The sequence below is a fragment of the Mus musculus genome, chromosome 9, assembly GCF_000001635.26.
Source record: "Mus musculus strain C57BL/6J chromosome 9, GRCm38.p6 C57BL/6J".
Taxonomy (NCBI): Eukaryota; Metazoa; Chordata; class Mammalia; order Rodentia; family Muridae; genus Mus; species Mus musculus.
In genome coordinates, this window is record NC_000075.6 from 45,671,003 (window position 1) to 45,697,029 (window position 26,027).

General features: G+C 52.0%; 1 protein-coding gene across 4 annotated transcripts in view; it reads left to right on the top strand.

The window, feature by feature from the left end:
* Dscaml1 (DS cell adhesion molecule like 1) overlaps positions 1-26,027 on the top strand; it is a 326,281-nt gene that overhangs the window by 243,570 nt on the left and 56,684 nt on the right. For 2 of the 4 annotated variants that reach the window (XM_017313109.1, NM_001081270.2), the window contains exons 7-11: positions 1,624-1,920; positions 3,449-3,721; positions 12,556-12,834; positions 13,212-13,331; positions 14,214-14,390. In XM_017313109.1, the coding sequence (XP_017168598.1) occupies positions 1,624-1,920; positions 3,449-3,721; positions 12,556-12,834; positions 13,212-13,331; positions 14,214-14,390 (1,146 nt within the window). The remainder of the gene's footprint in view (positions 1-1,623; positions 1,921-3,448; positions 3,722-12,555; positions 12,835-13,211; positions 13,332-14,213; positions 14,391-26,027) is intronic. The other 2 variants (XM_006509948.2, XM_006509947.2) reach the window with 2 other exon arrangements.

The following is a 26,027-nucleotide window of genomic DNA, read 5'->3' on the forward strand; positions in this document are numbered from 1 at the left end:
GCCTGTCACGAAGGGGTCTCACTGTAGGGCCTTTGAGGCCTGAGAGCTGGGCAGGCACTGAGCCTGAACCCTCATGCCTTCCTCTACCCACAGGGCTGTACACGGTGAGCCCCAACGCTTCCTCAACCTGTCCCTTACGGCTCTTCCCAACAAATACACCATCCCAGAGCAGGTTCCTTTGAAGTGGATTTTCCGTCATCTCAGGGCCTCTCCCTTAGGAGCACCCCACTAGATAGCTCACCTTTTCACTTGGAGGGACCAACCCTTTGCCTTGGGTAGAATTCTAGCACCTTAGAGGATGGCTCTGGAGAGCAGACATATGGAAAAATGAGGCGGGGTGCGGGGGGTGGAGCAGGAAGGCAGGACCAGCCTAGAGAGGGAAGGAAGGAAGAAGAGAGGGGGGCCAAAGGTCATATGACACTACATACTCCCAGGCTCAGACAAGCATCAGGATCTCCCCAGTTCTAGACGAGTGTCTCTCCCATCTAGTGGCAGGGACAGGGCTGGGCAGGCTGGCCAGATCTCTGGTAAACATCGGCATTTTGCTGTGTAACATTGAAGAGTATCAACAACACTATGACATCTGCCCTGCTATTTATTTATTTATTTATTTATTTATTTTTATTTTTATTTCAAGCATCTACTTTTATTATCTGATCTTTCTTATTTGTTTATTTATTTATGCATTTATTTTTAGACAAGGTCTCTCTATGTAGACCAGGCTGACCTTGAACTGGTGACCATCCTCCTAGCTCAGCCTCCTGAGGGCTGAAAGAACCTGCACACACTACCAATCCAGATATATTTTTTTAATTGGCATATAATAAGCATACATATTTACAGAGTACAGTGTGCTTAATGTCTCTTTAATCCCTGACACCAATCCTGTGAGGAGGGAGGATCAGGTGACAACTCCACCCCCACATTCCGTGGTAGGAAGGTTGGACATGAAGTTAATGGTCTCTTCCTAGATTGTGGTTAGCTGAGGCTTAAGGCTGGAGCCAGACTCCCATCACCCCCACTGTCTCTGGGAAACTTGCATTTTAAACCACACACTTAAGGTCTTCTGTGAATCGGGCTAACATGCTAACTCCCTGTCTTTGGCACGGTCAACACCAACACCTGCATCTAGAGTCCACCCACACATGCCTTCTGAGCCTTGCAGTCTTTATTAATAAACAGAGGAGCATCCTGAATTCAGTAATTGATTTAATCTTCATGTCCAGAAGAAGTAGAAATAATCTTCATCATCCACCTATAAAGCAACCTGCTCAAAAGACCACCCCACCCCCACCCCCGCCCCCGCAACCTGCTCAAAAGACCACCCCACCCCCACCCCCGCCCCCGCAACCTGCTCAAAAGACCACCCCACCCCCACCCCCGCCCCCGCAACCTGCTCAAAAGACCACCCCCCACCCCCCACCCCCCACCCCCCGCCCGGCTCCTCACTCCACCATAAGAATTGCACCTCGTGGGTTTGTGCTAGCCACACGTGACAGTGACAGCTCTTTGTCTTTATCCTGGCTGCCACTTTGCCTCCTTCCCCCTCACTGGGTGGGTGGCCTGGTGGGATAGTCTCTCTGTGACTCAGTGACCCTGAAGGGGGCTCCTCGCTCCCCGCAGACGGCACGCCCCGCATCGTCTCATCCTTCAGCGAGAAGGTGGTCAACCCTGGGGAGCAGTTCTCACTGATGTGTGCCGCCAAGGGCGCCCCGCCCCCCACGGTCACCTGGGCCCTGGACGACGAGCCCGTTGTGCGGGACGGAAGCCACCGCACCAACCAGTACACCATGTCCGACGGCACCACCATCAGCCACATGAACGTCACGGGTCCCCAGATCCGGGATGGGGGCGTGTACCGGTGCACAGCGCGGAACTCGGTGGGCAGTGCTGAATATCAGGCGCGAATAAACGTAAGAGGTGCCTGTCCACATTTAAATATCAGAATAGGCTTTTGAGTTCCTTTGCCATCTTTGTGGTCACTGTCATTCTTGTGTGCTTCTTAGTAATTGTCATTTTGATTTTAGTGGAGGTCTGTCTCTCTCTCCTCTCTCTCTCTCTCTCTCTCTCTCTCTCTCTCTCTCTCTCTCTCTCTCTCTCTTTTCCTCTCTCTCCCTCCCTCTCTCTCTAACCTGCCCACCACAGTCCCATCAACCATTTTTGTGTGTGAGTGTGTGTCTGGTGCAGTCCACCCCATTTTCTTTCCCCTGCCTCCTCTTCCCTCCCACAATCTAGTCTGCACATCCTCCCGATCCCATCCGCCCCATCAAATCACTCTGGGCCCCCCAGTGCTCTACGCACCTGCTAGCATCTGCCAGCCCCCAGCAGGGTCTTGAAAGGACAAAGACAGAAATAGGGCATACTCAACCTTAATACTAGTGAGTTCCCAACATCCTCCACTGAGCCAACCGTGAAATGTCCCTAGAAATGTAGGCAGTCAGGGGCCCTGAGATCATGTTCTCACTACAAGGCTCAAGCCTTCAGGAGTGTGACATCAGAACTGGACCCCCATGAGTTGGGTAATTCCCAGAGATAGGCAGCCGCAGGAATAGGAGAAGGGCCCATAAGGTATTGACCACACCCTTCGTCAGTTCTCCAAGTTAACGTGCTGAGAGTAGTCCCCCTGATGCTCTGCAGCCTTCTGGATCTGACTGGTCCTCTCCGGACCCTACCAGTGACCTCTAACCCAAGGACATAGGACAGAGAAAGTGTCAGGAATGGACACTGGTCCAGGGATGCTAACAGTTGTCCTGAGGCAGAGACGGGGTAGAGATGGAGATTCAGTCTAAATTCACCCATGTCAGCTCCCCCACGCCATATGACAAATCTGAGCCCACTACCTGGCCAAGCCCATGTGTCCCTCTCTGAACTGGAGCTATGCTATAGGGCCCTGGAGGGAGACTCTCTAGTTCTCTCTTGTATCTTCTGGATGGGGACCTGAAGTACCGGATTTCCATGATGCTCTCCAGTACTGTCCCTTAATGGTGACCTCTAAGCTTCCTTCTCCCACTCCCATGGTGCCTCCTGTCAGTCAGCCCTGCTGAGGATACTCCCAACCCCCAGCCACTATGGTCAGAACCTCACTTTGCAGCCCGTTCTCAGGTACCCGCAAAACAATTTTCCTGACTGGAAGAAGCAACATGTGGTGGCTATGGATTGACCTGGCCCAGTCTTGTAAGGGACAGGATTCTTGCAAGAGGCCTGTGTGGCTCACGGCTGTTTACAACTATCTTTCAATGACAACAGTGAGTTCTAGGAGTCTGGTGGGTGACTCCAATCCTGACCTCTGCACTTAGCTAAGAAAGCAACCTCTCTGCCCTCACCTGTAAGGTCTCTTGCCCCAGGGGAAGTCTCAGGGCCAAGCAAGGGAGAAGAGCCCCACTACAAAGTGGCATTGGTTCATGACGCCACCTGCCCCTCCTCTCCTCTTTCCCCCCACATGCCCCAGGACCCCCCAGCATCCGGGCAATGAGGAACATCACGGCAGTCGCCGGGCGGGACACACTCATCAACTGCAGGGTCATTGGCTACCCCTACTACTCCATCAAGTGGTACAAGGATGCCCTGCTGCTGCCCGATAACCACCGCCAGGTGGTGTTTGAGAATGGGACTCTCAAGCTGACGGATGTGCAGAAGGGCATGGATGAGGGGGAATACCTGTGCAGTGTTCTCATCCAGCCACAGCTTTCCATCAGCCAGAGTGTCCACGTGGCCGTCAAAGGTAGGTCCCTCCCCGCCTGCAGCCTGCCTGCCTCCTAGGCTGCTGGCACAGGTGTCTGGCTGAAGGCACTCCCCAATGTGTAGAAGCCCAAGGAAGAGGGACTGGGCCTGGCCTTTGGAAGAAAAATGACAAGAGTAGAGGATTGGGTTGGACACAAGGCTAAAAGCTCCAGGGAAAAAGACAACCAGCACTGACCTTGGGGGTACGAAGCCACAGCTATAGACATGAGGAGGCAGCACGCTTTCTAGACAGGAGGCTCAGGCCAGGGATGGTGGACTACACTGGGCCACTGATGTCAGGAAGAAGCCACCAGGTACTCAGCAGGGGCACCCTGGAGAGCAGCAGCTGAAAGCCAGGGCAGAGGAAGCACACACTAACTACCCTGGCTCCATCCTGAGCATGAATGCACACCCCAGCTTCTGTGGAGTTACAGGAAAGAGATCATCTGCTAGCTCCCTGAGGCCTGGAGCTCAGCTACTGACCCACCATAGCTTTCCTGCTCGCCTGATGGGTGGCTACAGCAGAGGTCAGGGTGGGTGCTAGGTGGCTATGTTATCCTCTCAGCAGGCATCTCCTAAGTCTATAGCTAGGCTGATTCTAAAGGAACAATTCAGTAGACCTGTGAGCCACTAGACTCTACCCCCTTGGCTCTGAGACAGTGCAAGTCACGGATTCCCCAAATCCGTTCTTTGGGATCCATAGGCATGAGAGTTATCTAGAGAGTGTCTGGGATACAAGTCCTGTGGATTCTAGGAACAAAATAGGGAAGCAGATCCTGTCGGGCCTGACCAGGAAATATTGGAGAAGGGTACAGGCCAGGAGACAAACATCAGCTCCAGCTTGTACCTCACAAATGGAGAGGTACCCTGTAGTGCCTAGAGGACAGCAGAAGAGAGACAGTGCTCTAGAGACACAAGAGGGGTCCCAGTCACCCGGGGGCTTTCCTCCTGCAGTCAGCCATCCTCCAGAGAAACAGTGGGAGTGGGGGCTGGAAAGACTTCTTCCCCTTATCCTGTAGAGAGGGGGGTAGGGGGAACTAACCAGGAAGGGAAAGCCAGGCAGAGGCCAAGATCTGCGAAAAGAAAGAAAAGAGCACAGATCCAGGCCAAGAAGGGCCCCGACACCCGGGGTGGCCTTGAGGGTCTCAGACCAGAGTCTCTCCTGCTTTGACCCTGGAAGTAGCATCGCATATACAAGGAAGGGGGGTCTAGGAGAAAAAGTGTTTGGGGGACACATGCTGTATCAATGAGCTATGACAATGGCTCCAGAATGGGAAGGCCAGGAACCTGACAGTCACAGCGGAAGGTGGAGGAAGCCCTCCTCCCCGAGCTAGCTTCTTACCTTCCTGTCATCTGGCTCACCCTGAGCAGCTCTCGGGGGGCCGAGTCACACGCATCCTGTGTACCCACCCTGCCACCTGTCACAGTGCCAGACGGCACGTGTTTGTTGAACTGAATCTGCCGCATTAGTCTGGGTTGGAGTAACTTATGGAAGCCACACTGTGAGCTCCGAGAACTGGGGGCTTCATGGCCATCTCAGCCCTGAGAAAGAGACCTGAGATACACATTGGCAGGACCACCTCCCTGCTTTAGGCTGTGCCAATGACAGAGTGCCCCCTACCTTGTGCCCTTCTGGGGCAGCCCATGGGCCCACACGCCAGGCCCCCATCTCCCTTCCACACCTGGGCAAATGGACTTGGTGATGATGAGCCATGGCCCTTCCTGCCCTGCTTCCACCCCACTGGGCATTGCAGAAGTCTGTATCCATTTCTGTTACAAGCAATGGGCCGAGAGCATACAGTGTAAACATCACATATTAAAACATCTAACCTCTGCTCTGCTCCCTGTGCCCAATGCTCCAGCAAGCATTTGGCCGGGTTTGTCAGCTAAAAGAAAAAAATAATAATAACAGGGCTCCAGCAAGCCTCAGAGTACTCGGAACATCCTGCAAGCTGCTCTCGGCTCATCAATTATTCAGCCCCATTCAGGGAGCGATCGCTCCTAATGAATTGAATCTGATGCATTCAGGCTCAGCGACTCGGTGGACCTGTAGTGATAGTAGAGTGACAGTATCTCCCAGCCCGAGGAGGGGGGGTGGAGAGTGTGTGCATGTGTGACTGTGTGTGTGTGTGTGTATGTGTGTGTGTAACTATGTGTGTGTACATGTGTGTCTGTATGTGCATGTGTGACTATGTGTGTGTGTGTGCATGTGTAACTGTGTGTGTATATGTATGTGTGCTCATGTGTGACTGTGTGTGTGTGTGCAGCTGTGGCTATGTGTGTGCGCCTGTATGTCTGTTTGTATGTGTGTACATGTTTGTCTCTGTCTGTCTGTGTCTATCTATATGTATGTGTCCGTTTGTCTGTCTGTCTGCATGCCCAGGCATGTGTGTCTGTCTGTCTGTGGGTGGGTCTGTGTATCTGTGTGTCTGTCTATCAATGTGTGATACAGGCTTGTGTGCAAACCTTCCTGCTCTCCCTTATCACCATTTGGGAAAAAAAAAAAAAGACCAGTATGCAGCTATAGGAGGGGTAAGGTCCCCTGTTTCCTCTCGAGCAGACACTCACGTAAAGGCCTGGAAGCCAGTTCCCCCACCTCTCTGAAAGCTCAGCTCCTCCACCCCACCCTCTCCGCTCGCCTCCCCCACCTCATTAGAATGCACTTTTGCAGAAGAGCCCATCAAAGCTGATTATGATCACGCTGCTTGATTAGCGGCTGTGCTCTTCCAAGAGCTCCCCAAGGAGGGGGGAGGAGGAGGCGCCCCTGGACATGGCAAGGGGCCCAGGCTCCAGGGGGGGAAGGGGTGAGTGCAGGGGTGTGGACTCCGGACCCTATGGCTACTGGACATTGGAAGGTGCATCAAGTCAGAGGGGCAGACTGGAACAGAGTGCAGAAAAGGCTCAGATGGAGCAAGACAGGAACCGGAAGCTCGCAACAGTGTATCAAGTTCCCTCCCCAACCCCCACTTCTCTGTGGGTGCCAAGACTGGTGGACCAGATGTGGCCAAACCAATGCTGCTTCGTGAGCTGGAAAAACAACTGCTGAGTCGGTTCCTTCTGAGGACTGCTTGTCTGCTAATGAAATTTTCAATCAGTGAGCCAAGATCAGAATATACCCGACATGCATATACACACACGTGTGCAGTGATGTGTGAGGTGCACACATGTGTACAAACTACACCCACGATCAAGTGTCAAAGGGGCACAGTAGCCCGCCCGTGATGGGGCAGATTCATACACATGCATGTGAACGGTTATGTGTTCATAAATGCCTTCTCTAGTAAAAGGACATCCCTGACCCATGAAAGGCAGCTACGGGTGGTTATATGGAACACTGCTCAAGAGTTCCTGCCAGGGAAGCCCAGCCAGGCAGGAGGCAGAGGGGCAAAGGGATGCTTTGAGGAATTCCTGGGCTTGGCACATGCAGCACTGAATGACAAGGGGAACCAGCTGCAGGGGACAGCATTTGTCTCTGGGGCTCGGGACAGATCCTTGGCAGGATACTAAGAGGAGCCCACACAGAGCCAACCTAGATTTGGGGACTTTTGAATCCTCAGCAGCTGAGAAATAAAAGCATCTCCGGATGCAAAGACTGAATGTTTGATTAACCAAGGGCAGGGTGCACAACTGGGGCCTCTTGCCACGGTTCTGTAGGGGAAATGTCTCCACCTTACATCCGAGTCTCCGAGAGCCTCTACAGCTAGACTGAGGGCCAGAGGCACACTCTGACTGGAGTGAGGCCATGCCAAGTCCCCATAGAAAGCAAGCCAGCAGAAGAGGGCACTCACCCCACACAGACACTTCCTCCAATATCCCTATCCCAGACTCACACACATATGTCCCTATCAAGTCTGTGTGTAGCTTCAGCCGGACAGTAACTGAAAGTAACTGGATCCTGTTAGGGATCCCTGTCTCACTCCCATGAACAGATTGGGGTGGGAGGTTCTATGATCTCCGGATATCAGCTACCCACCTACCTGAATGCCTGCTACAGTTGGAGCTGGTTTGGAAGGAGCCCTGCTGGAACCCACAGGCAAGGGGCACCACAGTCTCCAGTACTGCCGATTTTTGAGAGTTCTCTGCTTGCAGCCAGGTTTCCTTGGGAACACAGAGCAAGCAACCACCTTCAGGGACAGATGGGGCTGGTGATGGTGGTAGTGACTGTGTTAGAGATGGGGAAGCTTTGGCAGTATGTTCGTTCACTCTGTGACTGATTGTGCACCTACTATGTTCACTCAGTCACTGAATGTGCACCAACCTCGTTCCCAGTGCTATTTCCATTTCTCCAACACAGCTGTGCTCAACACAGCACACAGCATCCCCCACCCTCCAGGAGCTCACATCCTAAGGATAAACAGACAGTGGATACAATGTGTGACACTAAATCTAAACTGGATACCACAGTGCCAGGAGGAAGAGACCTTGTGGTCAGGGAAGGCATTGCCAAGAAGGGGTGGTTGTGATAAAAGCTGAAGAAAACAGTGCTTATTCCTAGAGTAATTAGATTTATTGAACCTGAAAACTCAGTGTCATGCTAGTAAAATTAATTGGCCTACTTCCACCATTTTGTGTCGTGTGTGTATGTGTGTGTGTGTGTGTGTGTGTGTGTGTGTGCCCCCGCGCGAGCGCACTTGCATGTGTGCATATGTGCTGTCTGTGTATGTGGAGACCAGAAGAACATATCAGGTGGCCTGCTTGATCACTCCCTGGTCACAGCGTCTCCTGCTGAACCTGGAACTAAGTTAGCGGCCAACAAGCCCCGCTGGTCTTCCTGTCTCTGCCCCTGACAGCACGGGGGCTGTAGACAAATCTCACCACACAGGGCTCCCCCAGGGTTATTGAGATCAGATCTCAAGTCTTCCTGCTTTTGTGGCAAGCACTCTTAGCCATCTCTCCAGGCCTGGCACCCCTCTCAGGCAGGGGCCAGGGGTTGTGGCAAGGCCACTTGCCTATGGTCACTTGAGTAAGCATAGAGCCTGGAATTCAAATGTCCTGGCCCCAGATATAGATCTTTCTTGAGTCCATGCTGTGTGGACAGAGAAGCTCTGACTTCCCACAGTGCACACTTTGCAAGCAGGTGCAGTAAATAAAAGGCTCAACCTCAAAGACAGATGATAAGACACCCCATAAAGCATTTATGGGCTGGGCTGCTGGTCAGTACCGCATGACACTTCCAAACAAGTATCCATAAAGGCTTTATGATGGCCAGATGTCGTGTGGCCTGCGCAATTGCTACATCTTTGTAGACACTCCGGTCTCTAGTGTCAGCGCTGGTGTGGTCCCTTGCTCCAGGAAGGAAGCCCCCCTCCCCTCCTGCTATTTGACATCCCAGGCCAGCTACTACAGAAGTTATGGACATGGGCATAAGAGACTTGGAATTGCAGGTGACACTGATGAGAGCAGGTGGCCAGAGACCCCCAACTCCTGAAAGATTGGTTCCCTGGGGGAAAGATGACACACCCATTCTATTAGCATCCCTGAGCTTAGAGAAGACATGGCTAAATGGCAGGCCTTCCTTTTTAGTTATCCAGAGCCAAAAAGAAAAGAAAAAAAAGTGTTCTTATCAAACATCCCACCACTGCTGAGAATCCCCTTGCCCCACAGCTCAGGCTCCATCTCTGAACCTGGGCTTGAGGCTCGTCAGAATGCCAGCCTGGAGCTATGGAGTTCCCCTGAGAAGCCTGGCCCTTCCACTTTCTGCAAAGGAGTTGTGTGACTTTTCCTTAACAGAGAGAAAGAAGGTCTGCTCCCTCCAGGTGGGGCACTAACAGACCAAAGGAATTATTATACTCAAGTCTAGCTTTGGCAAAGCAGCAAGTCTACTGGGACTATTTACAGAAGCAGGAGCAAGGGGTGACTTACAGGAGCACCCCTGTCAGGAAGGCTGCACCCCTGAAGCTTGGCGGGAGGGAGTCTACTCCGCCCAGCAATTGTCCCACACTTGTATAACCTTGGGAGGGCCTCGTGAATCTTCTAAGTTTCATGAACTTCCCTGCTTTTATAAGCCGCTGTCCTTCCTCTAGGAGGGACTATTTCAATGTAGAGTAACCAGCTACACAGGTGGGAATAGCATGCATAACTTGGTGGTGTCCATGTGACAGAGAACAGTGTGCTACATCAGACCTCTGAGGAGTTGTCTGGTCATCTGGCACACAGGACACAAAGGAACCCTGGGCCATCTTACCCATGCAACTAAGCCCCAACATAAGTGTTGGCTGCTGCTTTTCAGTGGCCTCTCAAGGGCTCCTTCATGTCACTCCCTGACAGTCCTCGGTGGCCTCTGCCCTTTGCCTCAGCCTGACTTCTTCCTTCATCCTGTGTATCATTTTGTAAGCACCTGTGCCAGATCAAATGCTCAGGGCTCCCTGAGGCTGGGATCACCCCCAGAGGACACCTCCCTCTGCCGAGTCCTGTGTCTGTGTGTGTCCAGGGGTCACTGGCCCAGTAATCACAAAGGGCAGTGGCTTACCTCTTCCAACTTGGGCAAGGTCTTGCCTTCCTCATCTACACAACAGTAATACCTTCACAGGATAGGCATTTCACAAATATTATATAATTATCTAACTACTTACCCTACTCTCTAACTCCCTTCTTACTGGGAGATGGTCCCCTTGGCTAAGCAAAAGCTCCTTTCTGAGCAACATTGTCTCTGGAAATGAGGTGCTCAGAGTACCCATGCCTTGGCCGCATGTCCTACTCCAGCTCCTGGAGCGTCACCAATGACACCAACCCCTGCTCACAGTCCAGAGGCTCCTCAGTCCCAACAGCTGGGTTAGTGCCATACCAGAAAAGGCCTGGTCCTCGAAAGAACCATAGAGACACTCCAGAATGCTCACAGAATAGGATGACCCCTCATTCTGCCTGCCACACCCCCAGTCCACCACATGGCCCTCTGAGGTCACCCTGAGATGTGGTATCCAGACATATGTCCCCTTATTTACATATCTGATGAGCATCTATTGGGCACCCACAATCACTCCTGGTATACAGGTCCCACCTCCAAGCCCAGGGAGATGATGGCAATCAGAACTGTGCAGGCATTTAGAAGCAATTTATCAGAAACTCAAGGAGACCTAGGTCTCTCTCTCTCTCTCTCTCTCTCTCTCTCTCTCTCTCACACACACACACACACACACACACACACACACACACACACACACACACATCAGGGGGTTCACAATGACCTAAGGAGAGCAATCTCTTAGGGAGTATCAATAAAGGACAGTGGAGCCTGAGTTTCAGAGAAATCTATCTAAACATGCCCATGTCCCAGGCAACCTCCCACAGGACCAGGGGCAGTAACAGGGATGTGTTGATCTGACCAGTGACTAGGACTAATATCTGACTAAGGCCTAGGACCTAGCCAACACCAAGAATGGAATCAGATGGTTGCAAGCTGACCAGAGGATGAGGAGCTCATGGCAGTGGAGGAGGGCATGCCAAGCAAGACTCAGGCATGGAAAGTCATGACGACAGACCCCCTAGCTGGAGTAGCGGATAAGGTCAGGGTAGCATTAGAAGGCCTGCTAGGGCCCCTGATAGGAGTCCTAGAAGCAGTACCTTCCTAACTGCCATGTCCTCCAGACCACCCTACCCCACCCCACCAAGGATTCAGATGCTCTCTCTCTGCACATCTGACTGCTTTCTACCATGGGTCTGCAAGGCCTGCCTGTGCTCTCTGCTGTGGCCCTGGCTCTGAGTAGGCCTGTGGTGAAATAGCATCAGTGGCTTCCAACGAGGGGTGGGCAGGAGCCTGGGAGAAGGCTGAGGACCGTGGGCAGCTTTGTAATTTAATTATTCGACTGCAGAAAGGAGACCTCATCTTCTCGTGCTCATCCTTGTTAAGCTAATTGTCTGTCTCCTTCGCTCTCCTCTCCCCCCACCATGAGCTGGGGAAGTTGCTGCCGCCTAATTGAGTTATCATAAAGATAATGGCTGATGTTCCCGCTAGTGCTGAGAGAGGAGGATCCATCTCCCAGAGACTCTGGCTGCAGACAGGTGCCCTGACCCTCTGTCCCCCGCCCTAGGGGTTCAGATGAGGGCAGCCTGGTGCAGAGAGCTCTGCCCAAGGACTCTACCCGTGTGGCCACCAGAGGGATAGCAGGCTCCCTTTCAAGTTTGAAACACCTAGGGAGACAAAAGGACCTGCAGAATGAACATTTGGGGTCTTTTTCCAGAGGTAGCGATGCTGCTTAGTAAAAAGAGCCTTGACTTGAGCAGACAGACCAGGTCTCAAGCCCCAATGTCACCCCGCCCCCGCCCCATCACCTTGCTCAGTCACTGCTCCTTTTCTGTCATGCCATCTGTAAAGTGAGACCATCAAACTCCAGGTCTGGGGAAGGATAGGGTGAGGTTCCTGTGCACACGTTCTATAAGTTGACGGCCATGGGGAGGGGCAAGTTTATGAGAGGACCTGGTTTGGAAGCGCCTGGTTTTAGGCAAGTGGTCATGGAGAGAAAAGGGAGAGCATCTAAGCAGGCCTTCCTCCCTAGCCTCTGGGACACCTCATCTCTATCTACCCCAGGTCCACAGAGGGCTGGAAGGTGGCTGCCAAGATGAGAATTTATACACAAGCTAAGCACTGGGTCAGGAAGCACATTGTGTCAAATTCAAAGACCAATCTGAGAGCCGGGAAGACTAACACAGAGACAGGGAGCCCTGGCCTGGGTTTACAGGTGGGCAAGAGCCAGGGCACCTGAGCATGCTCAGAAGATACTGCCTTCAAAGGAAAACAGAGTTCCAGGGACCTGGAGAGCTACACTCTAGCCCTGCCCCAGGGTAAACCAGAGCCCTGAAGTAGGGCAGGTGATCATCATTTCCCCCTTGTTCCCCCAGTGCCCCCTCTGATCCAGCCCTTCGAGTTCCCCCCTGCCTCCATCGGCCAGCTGCTCTACATTCCCTGTGTGGTGTCCTCGGGGGACATGCCAATCCGCATCACCTGGAGGAAGGACGGACAGGTGATCATCTCAGGCTCAGGCGTGACCATCGAGAGCAAGGAGTTCATGAGCTCCCTGCAGATCTCCAGCGTCTCCCTCAAGCACAACGGCAACTACACTTGCATCGCCAGCAACGCAGCGGCCACTGTGAGCAGGGAGCGCCAGCTCATCGTGCGTGGTGAGTGGGTCAGGCTGGTCCCAGGGGGGGAAGGGGGCAAGAGCATCTCTCTAGAGTTCCAGTTGGAATTACAGGCTCTTAAGAGGTTGGTGCTGGATGGCTTCTTAAAGACACAGAGACCCAAGCCTCTTACTTTCAGACCTGGAGTGTAGAGCATCCTTATGTGGTCAGCCAAGAGCAGAGTCAAGTTTGGGACTCATGACTCTAAACTCTCACTCAAGTGCTTGCAAGAGCTCTCACACTTTCTGACTTTACAAGCTTTCTGCTCCCAACATTGCAATGATCCAAGAAGGGCTGACATCTACTGGAAGAGTTCCCCAGACTTAGGGAATCCCGGTGAGACTAAGCCTCTTTTCTCCTCACTTCCCTTTCCACAGTGCCCCCTCGATTTGTGGTGCAGCCCAATAACCAAGATGGCATCTACGGCAAAGCTGGTGTGCTCAACTGCTCGGTAGATGGCTACCCACCACCCAAGGTGATGTGGAAGCATGCCAAAGGTGAGTCTCCTCTGTGAGAAGAGTAAGGAGGACCTGGAGGCTGCTCTGACGGGCATGGGACCTGTTCTTACACGCAACTCCCAGCCCTAGGAAGAGTACTGGGTTCTGAGCTTGGGGAACTCCTACATCAGATGGTCTAGAAGTCCTACACCAGGGTGAGGGACAGCAGGATGCTGAATCCAAATCCTGTTTGCATTTTGTGATGCTGACGATCAAACTGAGGGCCTTGAGCAAAACAGGCAACCCCAACACTACTGAGCTCCATCCAAAGCCCCCTAAGTTCCTCTTGTCCCCACCGCTTGACCTCCTGCAACCCCAAAGACAGTCTGTATTACTTCCCCACCCCTCCCCATCCACCCTGGAGTCCTATCTAATATGAGATTTTAGTCCTCTCCCAGTCCAGCCTCATGGCAAAGATACATTTGATATCTGACGATGCCACACGATAGACGATGAGGTCACATGATAGACTGTGTTCATGGCTAATGTTAGGATTGAAGGTCCCCTTGGAAAGCAGCCTCTTCCCCAGGCCTGACTGCATGTGGCCAAGCAAATGTCATATGAGAACTCAGTCTTCTGGCCTATTGCCAAGCTGACCAAAGATGTTTCTTTCTATCTCGGAAATTCATTCCAGAAAGTTCAGTGACTGCCTGAGGGACTGGCCTGACTGTTTCCATGCCTCAGAGCTAAGTCAGGGCCAGACCTCTCTGAGGTGCACCTCACGTCACACAGTAGGAGCTGTGTGATGCCAGTACTGTGGGATGGTGTGGCTCTGCTGTGAAATGGCCGCAGGTGGGCAAGCGAGCCCTATCAGGCCTTTCTGAAGGAGCTAGGTCACACCCAGTCTACTCCCAACACCCCCTAACTGCTGCCTCCTTCCAGGGAGTGGGAACCCCCAGCAATATCACCCGGTGCCCCTCACTGGCCGCATCCAGATCCTACCCAACAGCTCCCTGCTGATACGCCACGTCCTGGAAGAGGACATCGGCTACTACCTCTGCCAGGCCAGCAACGGCGTGGGCACCGACATCAGCAAGGCCATGTTCCTCACCGTGAAAAGTGAGTCCTTCCCCCATGTTTGCTCCCATTCTGCCACCAAGGTCAGTCTTGGCTCTCCCATGCCTGCCCATCCTCCCCCTGGGATTCTGCTATTCTAACCAGAAACAGCAAGGTTGCTCAGAGGTGAGCTTGGGAGTCCCCTGGAGGCTTGTGGAAGCGTGCTTATCCAAAGCAAAGGGACACTCTGGTCTGTCTCAAGGCAGGGACACAGGTCCTGGTAGCTGTATGGTAATTATTCAGTTCACCTGTCAGTTGGCAATCCAATCCCAATACCTATATCAAACAGCTCCTTGTGACTACTTAATACATACTGAGTTATGTGCCACCTGTTACAGTCTCAAAAGGAAGACACCAAATCCACTGTGTAGGTAAAGCCTTTGGTTGATCTGTGTGACCTTGGAAGGTCATTTTGTCTCTCTGGGTTCTAGTCTCCTCATTTATCCTAGAAGTTCACTCCCAACTTGCAAACTTCATAAAACTGTTTTGAATAACACAGAAGCTGAGGCTAAATAGAAGCGCACAGGGGCTGCCCAACTCTGTAGCTGGAACACAAGGGATGGCACCTTCATGGCCCGGAAGCCACTGTTTCTCTGCTGTCCCTGTGTTCTGTTAAGCACCACAGTAGCCATACATTGATAAGCACATATGACCTTATGAAGCCATATCTACCCTATCCACAAAGGTGGTGTAATAGTCTGGAGCTTAGTCTGTGTCCTTCCTGTATGTCAGTGTGTCCCTGACTGGACACAGGTGTGGCCACCAGTGCCATTCTTTCTAATGTCCCTCTAGAGTAGCTACAGAGAGCCATAGGGCCTGTGTGAAGTCTGCCCTACACCTCCCAGGAGATCCCTCAATGAACAATCCTGGGCCTTCATCCAGACAGGGAAGCCCTGCCAGGAGATCGATGCTGAGGGAGACCCCGGGCGGAATCCCCGTCCTGGGAGCAGCCTCCTTCCCACCATTACAAAGCACTTTGTCCTTCATAAAGCCAGGCAATCAATCTACATCCCTCAGCAAGGGAGAGCCACACGGGGAAGGCTCTCCTGCCTGGGCCTATCCTTCCAGTACACACACACACACACACACACACACACACACACACACACGCGCGCGCGCGCGCGCGCGCGCGCATGCCATTCCTTATTCTGCTACTTTCCTTTCCGTCCTGACCTGGCTCTCCCAACAGCTTGTCCCAGCCATGCTGAACCCTCAGACTACCCCGGTGACGGTGGGGAGAAGGGGTAGACGGTGCAAGAGATGTTTGAGGCCCAGGACTGGCCATAAGCCGGCCTCTCTCTGGGTAGAAAGGTCTGGCTGCCTCCATATGCCCATATGGCAACTGGCTGCTGGAGGATGACCCTGTGACACAGTTGTGGTGGGGCATGCATGTTCCTGGTCTTCTCTGTAGCTGCCATTCTTCTACTGCTTCTGTACAGTGTGATGCTCCAGGTTACCCACCAGTAGCCACTTGAGATGCTGACTCTCCTCCCTCTTATACTCTACCTATTCGGACCCTTCCTCCATCCATCTTCTCCCACTCCTCTGATTGCTATAGGAAGGAAAGAGGGCCATAGGACCTTCACTGTGAGCACACACACACACACACATATACACATACAGAGAGAGAGAGAGAGAGAGAGAGAGAGAGAGAGAGAGAGAGTTAGTTTACCAGTGAATTGGCTGGATGAAGCTCATTCATTTCTGAGTCCATTCTAAATGCCCCAGTGCCACCAGCCCTATCCCTGACCCACTTGCAGAGGCAGCCACCTAAAGCTCTACCTTGTATCTCCCACTTTTAGAAAAATATTTGGCCTGATTCAACTCCATGGTTCCAGGTCTAAGCCTTCAGAGGGCTAACTGACCTTTGACCCCACAGTCCCCAAACAGAAGGAAGGAAGGAAGGAAATATGTCAGAGGGTGCATTGTCTCCTAAAGAGTCATACGGGGCAAACTGGACATTTTGACTGGGCCATGCTAAGGAGACATCCACATCTCTGACTTCACAGTTCTGGCTCCTTGGGTCACTGAGCGCTCACTGGACAGGAAACGGTGTTTGCTCCATGACCAGGAAAGTAGAGTAGACATCCCTGAGTTCAAGTCCCAGCTCTGCTACTTGAGAGCTATGAGATCACAGACAGTGACCTCTGTGAGCCTGGCATCCTCCTCTGTACGCTAACAGTTGTAACATAGATGGCTGGAGTGAGTGGAACAGAGCTTCTGTTCTCGGTGGCTTTAAGTGGCAGGTTTGTGAACAGATGGATAAAGGGGACTTTGTTAGGTGAACTGAATCATATACTAATGGGGCCTATAAAGTCCCACAACTAACTCTCTGTAAACAGATCCTGGGATACTGGTGACATGGCTCAGCCAAGATGAAAGAGTTCAGAATGAGAGAATCCACGGCAGTATAACTCAGTCCAAGGCCAGATCAGGGAATCAGAGCTCTGGTGTCCACAGGTAGGAGGAGTCTAGTGTTCCTGTTTTAAGAGGAGGAGTCAGTGTCTTGAGCCCCTTTGGCCTTCTGGGTTCCCATCTGATTGGGCAGCATGCACATGAGAGATATCCTTATTAACTCACATACTGTTGTCCCCTGAGAGACCTCACAGGCCTCATGACTACTCTGTCAGGTCCCTGGGGCTCCCATAACACAGTTCAACTGTCATCTAAAACCACCCAGCCCAGTCAGGGCACCAAGGGTTTGGGGGAGCAGGAAATCAGTTGTCCAAGTCCTTGGACTCCCCAGAAGACAATCCTGAGTAGCCTCCACTCCTCTTTGACCCCCAAGTCTTGGTATGACTAAGCTCATAAGTCCCTGAACCCAGACCAGCCCCTTCACATGTGACACTCAACAATCCTCTCTCCACATCCTCCCTGGGGAAACCAACAATGGTTTCCTTTCTACAGAACCTGAGATAGTGGATGGAGGTCATCGGGTCATATCCCCGTGTCCACAGGTTAGACTGTCAGCCACCCCTTCTTTCCTTGCTTGCCTTCCTTCCTCTGGTTCTTGGTTTCCTCACCCACAAAATTAGAATTCACCCAAACTAGAAAACCCAGTCCTTATCTGACTGAGCTATGGCACCTCCAGCCTGGCTATCAGTGGCTCCAGCGGCCTTAGGAATCTTCCCAGAGGACCAGGCTGTTGCCTCCCAGGACTTGATTAAAAAGAAATATAATTAGCAGGAGAAAATACCACATCCACAGGGCTACCTTTAATCTCCTTTTTAGATGAGAGAAAGAAAGAAAGAAAGAAAGAAAGAAAGAAAGAAAGAAAGAAAGAAAGAAAGAAAGAAAGAAAGAGGGAGGGAGGGAGGGAGGGAGGAAGGGAAAGGGAGGGAGGGAGGGAGGGAGGGAGGGAGGGAGGGAGGGAGGGAGGGAGGGAGGGAAGGAGGGAGGGAGGGAGGGAGGGAGACAGAGAGAGACAGAGAGAGAGAGAAAGAGCTCTGGGGGGGGGGGGGAAGATAATGACCAAAACGAGAAGGCAATTCCAGTTCCACCTGACATGCAGGGGATGAGAAATCATCTTCAAAGAGAATTCTTCAGCGAGAGGCAGGTACAGAGCCAAGCTGCTCTTCAGGGTGGAAGGGATAAGCTGTGTTTTGATGTCACCATCACATGGCAGGCCCCCCCCCCAAGAACTCCTGGCCCCCATCTTTATTAGACAGGTACTCTTCCTGCCCCTGGCTCCCCTCCACCTCTCTGAAGGCTCCAGTGCCTGGGCCACAGACAAAGCTCATGGCCAATTAAACCCAGAAGGGTTCTTTGTTTGCTCTGAGTTTTGGTTTGTTTGTTTAGCAAAATGTCAGGCCAATTAAAGTGAGCTCCAAGGGCCCTCAGCTTCCACACACCTGCATCACAGGAAGTCGGATGGAAGGAAGTAGACCCTAATAGACAGGTGGGCTGATGGAGGGAGCCAGCCTGACCCAAGGAAACCTTTGACCAGCTTAGCTACTGTAGCTGACTGCTGGTCTCAAGGTCAAGGTACAAACCCCTTGGAAGCACAGTCAGCTCTGTATCCCACGTCAGTCCCATAACCCATGTCAGTCCCCATTCACATGAAAAATCAGACAGAAGAGGTGTGTCCACTGACCTGGTGGTGGGACTGCTGCCCTCCCACAAGGACAGGAGTCAATGAATCAAAGGAACAGCCACCCAGAGACTACAAACCCCTGTCCAGACCATACGTCTGGGACAGACATAGATGCCCCATGCCCTCCTCCAAGCTGCCGGATGCTTTTACTTTGTCTTATTTTATTCTTACTTTATGTGAATGGGTATTTTTCCTGCATGTACATCTGTGCATCACTTGTGTGCCTAATGCCCATGTAAGCCAGAAGGGAATGCTAGATCCACTGGAACTGGGGTTACGGGGAATTATAAACTGCCATGTGGACATACTGGATATTGAACCTAGGTCCTCTGAGAGATCAGCTAGTGCTCTTAACCCCTGAGCCATCTTTCCAGTCCCCACCCCACCCCCAATACCTCTTTTGTCATCTCTCCTCCCTTGCTTGGATCCTCAACCTGAATTAACTATTTACAGTTCACATAGACAATGCCGGGTCACAGAGTTTGGGATATCATACACATAATGCCCTCCCCCTTGGGACAGATGATAAACTGAGGCACAGAGCGATCTAACAGAAGAGTAGCCCGGAGTTCTCCCTTGTATTTGCTCTTAGTGAGGCCTGAATCTTCACTACCTCTGAGCTACTTAGGGTCCAGAGCTTAGCCATCCTCCCTGTGTATGAACTGTATCCCTGGCATCTAACACAGACCAGACCTCTGTCCACTCTAGTCCCCCGTGTCCTGGGCGTGGACAGGCTCCTAGGATTGGTCAAGCTGGCATTTTAGATGGTTCCCAGACTCTTCTCTTGGCCCTGGGAGTTCCCAAGAAGCTGAAAGGACAGGACAGATGTTCTACCAGATTTGCTAGTCGTCTGGAGAGAAGACAGAAAACTGAGTGTTGGACAGGACTCAGGGCCAACTGAGCCACCACCCCCACTCACAAACACAATTGTGGGATTTGGGGGCTGTTGCTGGCTCTTTCTCTTCATAGGCTATGGCCACTGGTCAGCCTCAGCTACCCAGCCTCAGGGTGGCCTGTGCCAAGCCAGGAGGGAGTCTCCTGTGCAAGCAAGGATAGAGGACTCCCTGGATGTTGGCGAGAGAGGGAGAGAGTGATGATTTCCATGGCAATGATTAGCCAGTGGCCTCTCTGGCCTTATTGATTTCCAGACTTCATAGAGTAAGAAGCGACACTGCGTCTCATGCTTCATCAAGCAGAAGTGAGGACAGGCTGTAACTTCCTTTCGCCCCAGGGCCTTCCTCACAGAAAATCAGGGAGTTTACAAAGCTCCCAGGAGTTTTGCAGCCACCAAAGACACAGGGAAGATAAATCAAGCATGCAGAGACCAGGAAGGGCCTGAACAGGAGACCTGCTCCTGACGCCTGTGCCCTGGCTACTGGGACATGGGGCTTACCTCACTCACTTTCTCTCACCCGCTAAGCTTGAATGAATGGGTTCCTGGTCCTACCTTTCAGAATCCATAGCCCAAATGTTTCAGGGGGTAGGAGGTAAAATACCTCTCAATGAGCAAAATGTAGGACAACTGACTGACCTCATGACACTAATAGGGTCATTGGAACAGGAGCAATCGGTCACAGCCCCAGCCCCAGCCCCAGCCCCAGCCCCAGCCCCAGCCCCAGCCCCAGCCCCAGCTCCAGCCCCAGCCCCAGCCCCTAGGGGACCTGGTGCTAGGAAAGCCTCCATCCCAACCACACTCTTCATCAGAATAAGAGCCCAGGTCCTTACAGACAGGAGGCTTTGCTGAGGAGACTGGGCCTGCTCTCTCAATTTCCACTCCCTGTCTGTCTCTAGGTGCCTCACCTGGGCCACTCCTCAGAAGTAGGGACAGATAACATATTATCACTCCCCTGCCCCTGATGTTCCCATGACCACAGCACTGAGTTGCTTCCAAATGGATCCCAGTTCCAAGGTACCACTCAGGGCAGCTCAGATAAGACTCAGATCCAGGCATCCTGCGCACAGGGCTCTATGTGGTAGGTAGAGTGATGCAGGATGGTAGGCAGAGAGATGAGAAGCACCTCTAGCCTTTGCCCTGGGGAGAAAGCCCAGAGCTGCTCCCCAATAATGATGAAAGCTCCTCTGAGTGAGTGCACTGTTGCATCAGGCAAGTCACGAGTGTGTGCCCACTGAGCAGTCCGTCATCCAACATCAGGTCAAGGTCTGTCTGTGTATTTACCTGCTTCCTGTTGCTAACAATATAAAGACACAGGCTGGCTAAGCCTTAAGAAAAAGGAGTTTATTTGGGTTCATAAACCTAGTGGCCCAAGACAGAATGTGACATGTGAAAAACAGCTTGTAAATGTGCAAATGTGTACATGTGTGTGTGTATCCCTTCATCCCCTTAAAACTCCACAAGAATTCAATCATTAGCCCTACCCTAATTATCTAGACTCAGGATCGCCTCCTCAAGGGCACACCTATAAATGCCACAGTCAAAATCAAGTCCCCAAACCTGAGCAGTCTTCAAGGGAAAGGTGTGGCTAAGTCTCCATTGCAGCCTCCAGGAGTTACTGACTGATTAAAAAACTACACCAAGCCTCTAGGAGAGCTAGAGTGTGTAGCCCCTCTAGATGTGGGCTACAGAGTGGCCTTGCCATCAGTCGAGTCAAAGATGGAAGACCCTGGAGTGGATCGGCAGAACCGGTCAGGGCTTCCAGGAGGGGTGGTGCTGGAGTACATCCCTGAGGAGCAAGCAAAAGGAGAAAGGTGGCTTCAAGGAGAATGGCAGCCAGGCAAAGACACTGGGACAGAAGTCTGCATGGGGGACAGTGAGGAGAGCACCAGATGGTGGCAACTAGGAACTGGGGGTGGGAAGTCACCCTGATGTGTGGGCATGATCTCCTCTAGGGTGGGAACGGCGTAGGACCCTGAGCAGGGACTGGAGAGGAAGGAGGACTTCGAAGGAACAGTGCCAAGCATTTGAGAAAGTCAAGAGCTTGAGGCTGAAGAGAAGAGATGGCAGTGTTAGCCACAAAGATGACCGGGTCAGAGAGGTAGCATTGTTGCTATGACAAAGTAGAGGTGACTGGTTAGCCTGGGGAAGCACACTGGGTGACATGTCTATGTAGAGCTGGATGCTAGTCTTCATGTTCCTATGGGACTCAATACACTGTGGAACCAGCTGGTTATCTTCCTGACCTAGAAGCCAAGACTTACAGACTGGGTACAGAATCCCTGCCCCTAAGTTTGCTGCTTCCAGAACTGCCTCAGTTTCCCCCTGGCTGCTCTAACAAAGTACTACCAACTAAGTGCCTCAAAACACCACAGACTGATTCTTTCGCAGTCCATAGAGTGTGACAAAAGGTGGCACTAGCCCTGTTCTTGCTTCCCCGAGGCTCCCTGGGGAAGCATCCTGGCTTCTTTGGGGATGGCAGCAAGTCACGGGTTCCTTGAGTTGCAGAAACATCACTCCACTTTCTGCTCTGATTGCCACATGACTCTCCCCTGTCGGGTCATGTCATCTTCTCTGTGTATCTTCTTACTAGAACCAGCATGGCCATCTCACATTTCGGTTAGAAACCACATCTCCTGCGGCTAGTGGGTTTCAGGAACTTTCTTGGCACGCCACAGCCACCTTGTCCTGTCCGCAGTCTCTTAGCCAAAACTCTCTGTCAAGGTCCTCAAGCCGGTGTGATCCTGTGCTCACAACTCCACAGCAGGACTCAGCAAGCTAGGCCTAGGGTCACACCTAGCCTGCACCTGCACAGCTAGCACCAGGCTGCACCCCTTCTTCCTTCCTCATTTACTGTCCGTGGCTTCTTCGGTGATGCAGTGACCAGCAAAGCCTAGAATACTATTCAGCCCTTTCCAGGAAATGCTTGCAACTCCAGCTCCGAAGTGTTCTCAGCGATGACCCAGAACACCTTCTCCTAGTAGCCAAAGGAAGATGTTCATGTCTCCTGTTTCTAAAAGGATTCTGTCAGCTACAAACCATCTTTAGCCATCACTGCCACACACACCCCCAAACCTCCTAGGGCTGTGGGGGAGGGGTTTAATGAGCTAATCCTCGGAGAGCATTAACCACGGTGCATGCACATAATCAGCATTCAATAAATGTTAGCTATTATTATTACTGCTTTTTTTTCCAGCACTCTCAGTAGGGAAAATGGGTCCCCATCCCCCACTCCACTCCTGATCCTGCATACCTTGGCCAGCAGCCAAGGGAGAAAGTGACTGCCCCATTTTAGGGCTGGACAGAGAAAGGTCTGGTGGGACTAAGGGTGTCATCTTCACCCTCCCTGCCTCAGAGACAGGCCTGAGGTTTGAGGCTGCAGGGTCCACCCTTCTCAATGACCCAGAGTTCAGCAGCCTTTGGGTGTGCACACTCTTCCTGGCTGAGTCCTACCTAATGCCTGAATCCTTGGAGTCTCGGGGGCCTGAATCTCCCCAGACTCCTCCCTGCCTGTTCACCAAGGCCAGGCTGGTGGCTGCCACACAATTTCAACCAATCTCACACTTCAGGTGGAGCTTGCCTAATCAGGGGCGACAGGAAGCTGGAGCGGGTGCAATCAAATTAACAACGCCATGGCCTAGCTCTTTAAAACTGGGGGTGACGGGGGGAGACAAAGCAGGCACCAACCAGAAGGTGTCCCCTCTCCCAAGCTGTCCCAGGGGACGCTTGCAGAGCTGGGCTGCCACTGAGGCTGAGTGGAGTGGCTGAGGGGAAACTGCTCCCACCTCCCAGTGTGCCAACGATGCCCCTTTGTGGTGGCTTATCTCACACTGCCAAGCAGGTCCTGTTCTTGTCGGGAGCTTGTTAACATGGAGGGAAACACAGGCTTTTCAGGAAGGGAGAACACACTGGGTTTGAGGGGAAAGAGGTTCCCCCCCCCAAAAAAAAGAAAACCTCTCAGGCTTCGTGTAATCCTTTCAAAAACAAAAGGCTCTGAGAGCCTCTGAGAGAGGAAGAGGAAGAAGAGAACACGTTCTCCCCTGACAGGTTGGGCCTACAGAGCTCAGAGCTCTGCTCCTGGGCACCTGCTGTCTCTGAGAGCTGTCCACCAGAGGGCAAAGAAGAGGATTTCCTAAACCCATTTCATCTCCCAGAGACATTTTTTTTTTTTCAACAGAAAGACCTGGGAGACTTCTGTTGCACAATCAGAAAGACTTCCTTAAAAAACCCAGGCCCTCCCTTGGTGGTGGTAAATACTAACTTTGTTATCAGGCTTCTAATTTTGGTGGCTTTGAGGACTTTCTGTCTGAGGCAAGGGAAGGACCAAGAATCCGGCCCTATGATCTATACTGTGGACACCAGGGTATCACCACCAGGCTGAGGGTGTTCCCACTCAGACCCATTAAGTTACAGCCTCTACGGGTGGCATCGGCACCATACGTTTATTTTGCTTAGAGGGATTTGTTCTTGCTAAGACAGGGTCTCATGCAGCACACAGTGGCCTCAAACTCACTATATAGCTGGAGGTGACCCTTCATCTCTGATCTTCCTGCCTCCTGGGCCACTTTGCCCAGTTTATGTGGTGCTGGGGAGTAAATCCAGGGCTTCGAACATGCTAAGCTCAATGGACAGAGCTACACGCCTATGATGAGTTAGTTATTAAGCTTCATAATAGTTCTCTAGTGTCGACAGGTATGAAAACTTCCTGGACCACCCCTATACCACTCATCTGGGACAGCATCCTTGGTCCTCAATCTCCAAGCCAATCCTCTTTCCCCAAGTCAGCCTTCACCACAGCTCTAGTATATTAGTGCCAGGGACCTATTTTACCTGTCCCTAAACTCTATGCCATTCTGTTCCTCTGTCCAATGTCACAGGGCCAGCAAGTTCCCAAATGCCTTGTGCCAGACTCTGACTGTCTATGTGACCATAGCCTATTTACTTCTCCAAACCTCAGTTTCCCCATCTGTGATGATCCAATATCTTTATTCACAGTACCTGGCGCATAGTAAACCCTCAGTCAAATCGAGTTTTCTCTGTGACTGGCACCCAAGAGCCTCGTTGTCAGCCACTCAGACTCCGACAAGCAGTCTTTGTCATCGGTTTCTTCCTGTTCTTCCCGCAGGGCAGCGCTTCTCCACTGGGGATTCATAGCTGAAGCTTCCTTCCCTAGCGGCTTTAGGACTGTCAGAAAAGGCAGCTGAGCTCTCATCACCATAGAGGACATGGGGGAGCCAGATACAGAGGGAGCCTGCCTCATCATACCTACTCCTGCCTCAGCCCCAGCCCATAAGGACTGGCCTCTGCCCCCCACATACCCCATCCACCTCCTGTGTTCTGCCTTCTTCTGGACTCCTCTCAAAAGTCATCCAGGGGTGCATTGGGGTGCAAGGAAGGAGGCATCTGGGCTAACACTAAAGGAAGGAAGGAAGGGGCATAGTGAACTATTAGAGACTTGATGTCCTTTCAGATCACCACGGTGTGACTTCAGACAGATCGCTTAACTTCTCTGAGCTTCCACACTGGTGTGTGTGTGTGTGTGTGTGTGAGAGAGAGAGAGAGAGAGAGAGAACGAGAGATTATAATCTAGCTTCCTTTGAAGCAAGGAAGAGGTGTTCTTCAAAACGTAATGCAGGGTTCTGCAAATTTAAGGAATAGAATCGTCCCTGCTTAGGAAATGAGATCTGGGGAAGCAGAGAGGGAGCTGAAAGCTGGGAAACGATGTAGGAGCCAGGTTGGCGAAGGTTAGCCCATTGTGTAATGTCTTAGAACTCTAGAGCCTATATCCCAGTACTTGGAAGGCAGAAATAGGCAGATCTCTATGAGTTTGAGACCAGCCTGGTCTATATAGTGAGTTCCAAGACAGCCAGAAAGACTACATGAGAGACCCTGTTCAAAAAAGAAATTATTTTTATACCTCTAAAGCTGAGAGGAGTAGCAGAACATGTGGGTGCTGAGCTGAGCAGCCGTCTCATGGTGTTTTAAAAACCTATCGGCCTCTCACATCAAATTAAAATGTAAATAGCAGCTGATCCAGGCAGGACCTCAGGGGCAACAGGAGCCAGCCTGAGAGTAATTTCACAGACGGAACCGGTAACATCGGATTCTGACAACTGTCCTGTTTTTGAAATTGATTTCCTCTCTCCTGGGCTGGCAGCCCCAGAGGGCCCTGGATTTCAGGAAGGATAGCCGCTCTCCACAATCAGCGCCCCTCTAGTCTAGGTCCCTCTCTGCTGTCTGCTGCACCTGCCTGGAAGGCCCCATGGGACCAGGAGGGGGAGGAGACAGTTTAGGCTTTAGATCCACAGACCTAACTGGCAGTAGCTGGAGTTCCATGTCCCATATAGGCTGCCAGGGAGTCACAGAGAACCACAGAACTTCCTTTTCATAGATATGTGCAGGTTGGGGCCCACAAAGACTTCTGCCCAGGAGTCTTCCCATCAGACCAAGGAGACAGCATGCGGGAGAGCAAGGCCAGGTGGGAAGCCTTGCAGGAGAAGTGTCCTCGTGTGACATGGAGTCAGGGAAGGGCCTGGAAGCTACCAGGATGCTGCTGTATCCTCTACCACCATTTGTCCCATGTTGGACACTCCAGTGTCACTTAATGGCACAGGGATGGAAAGCTTTAAGCAATGGACCTGCTGCTCACCACAGC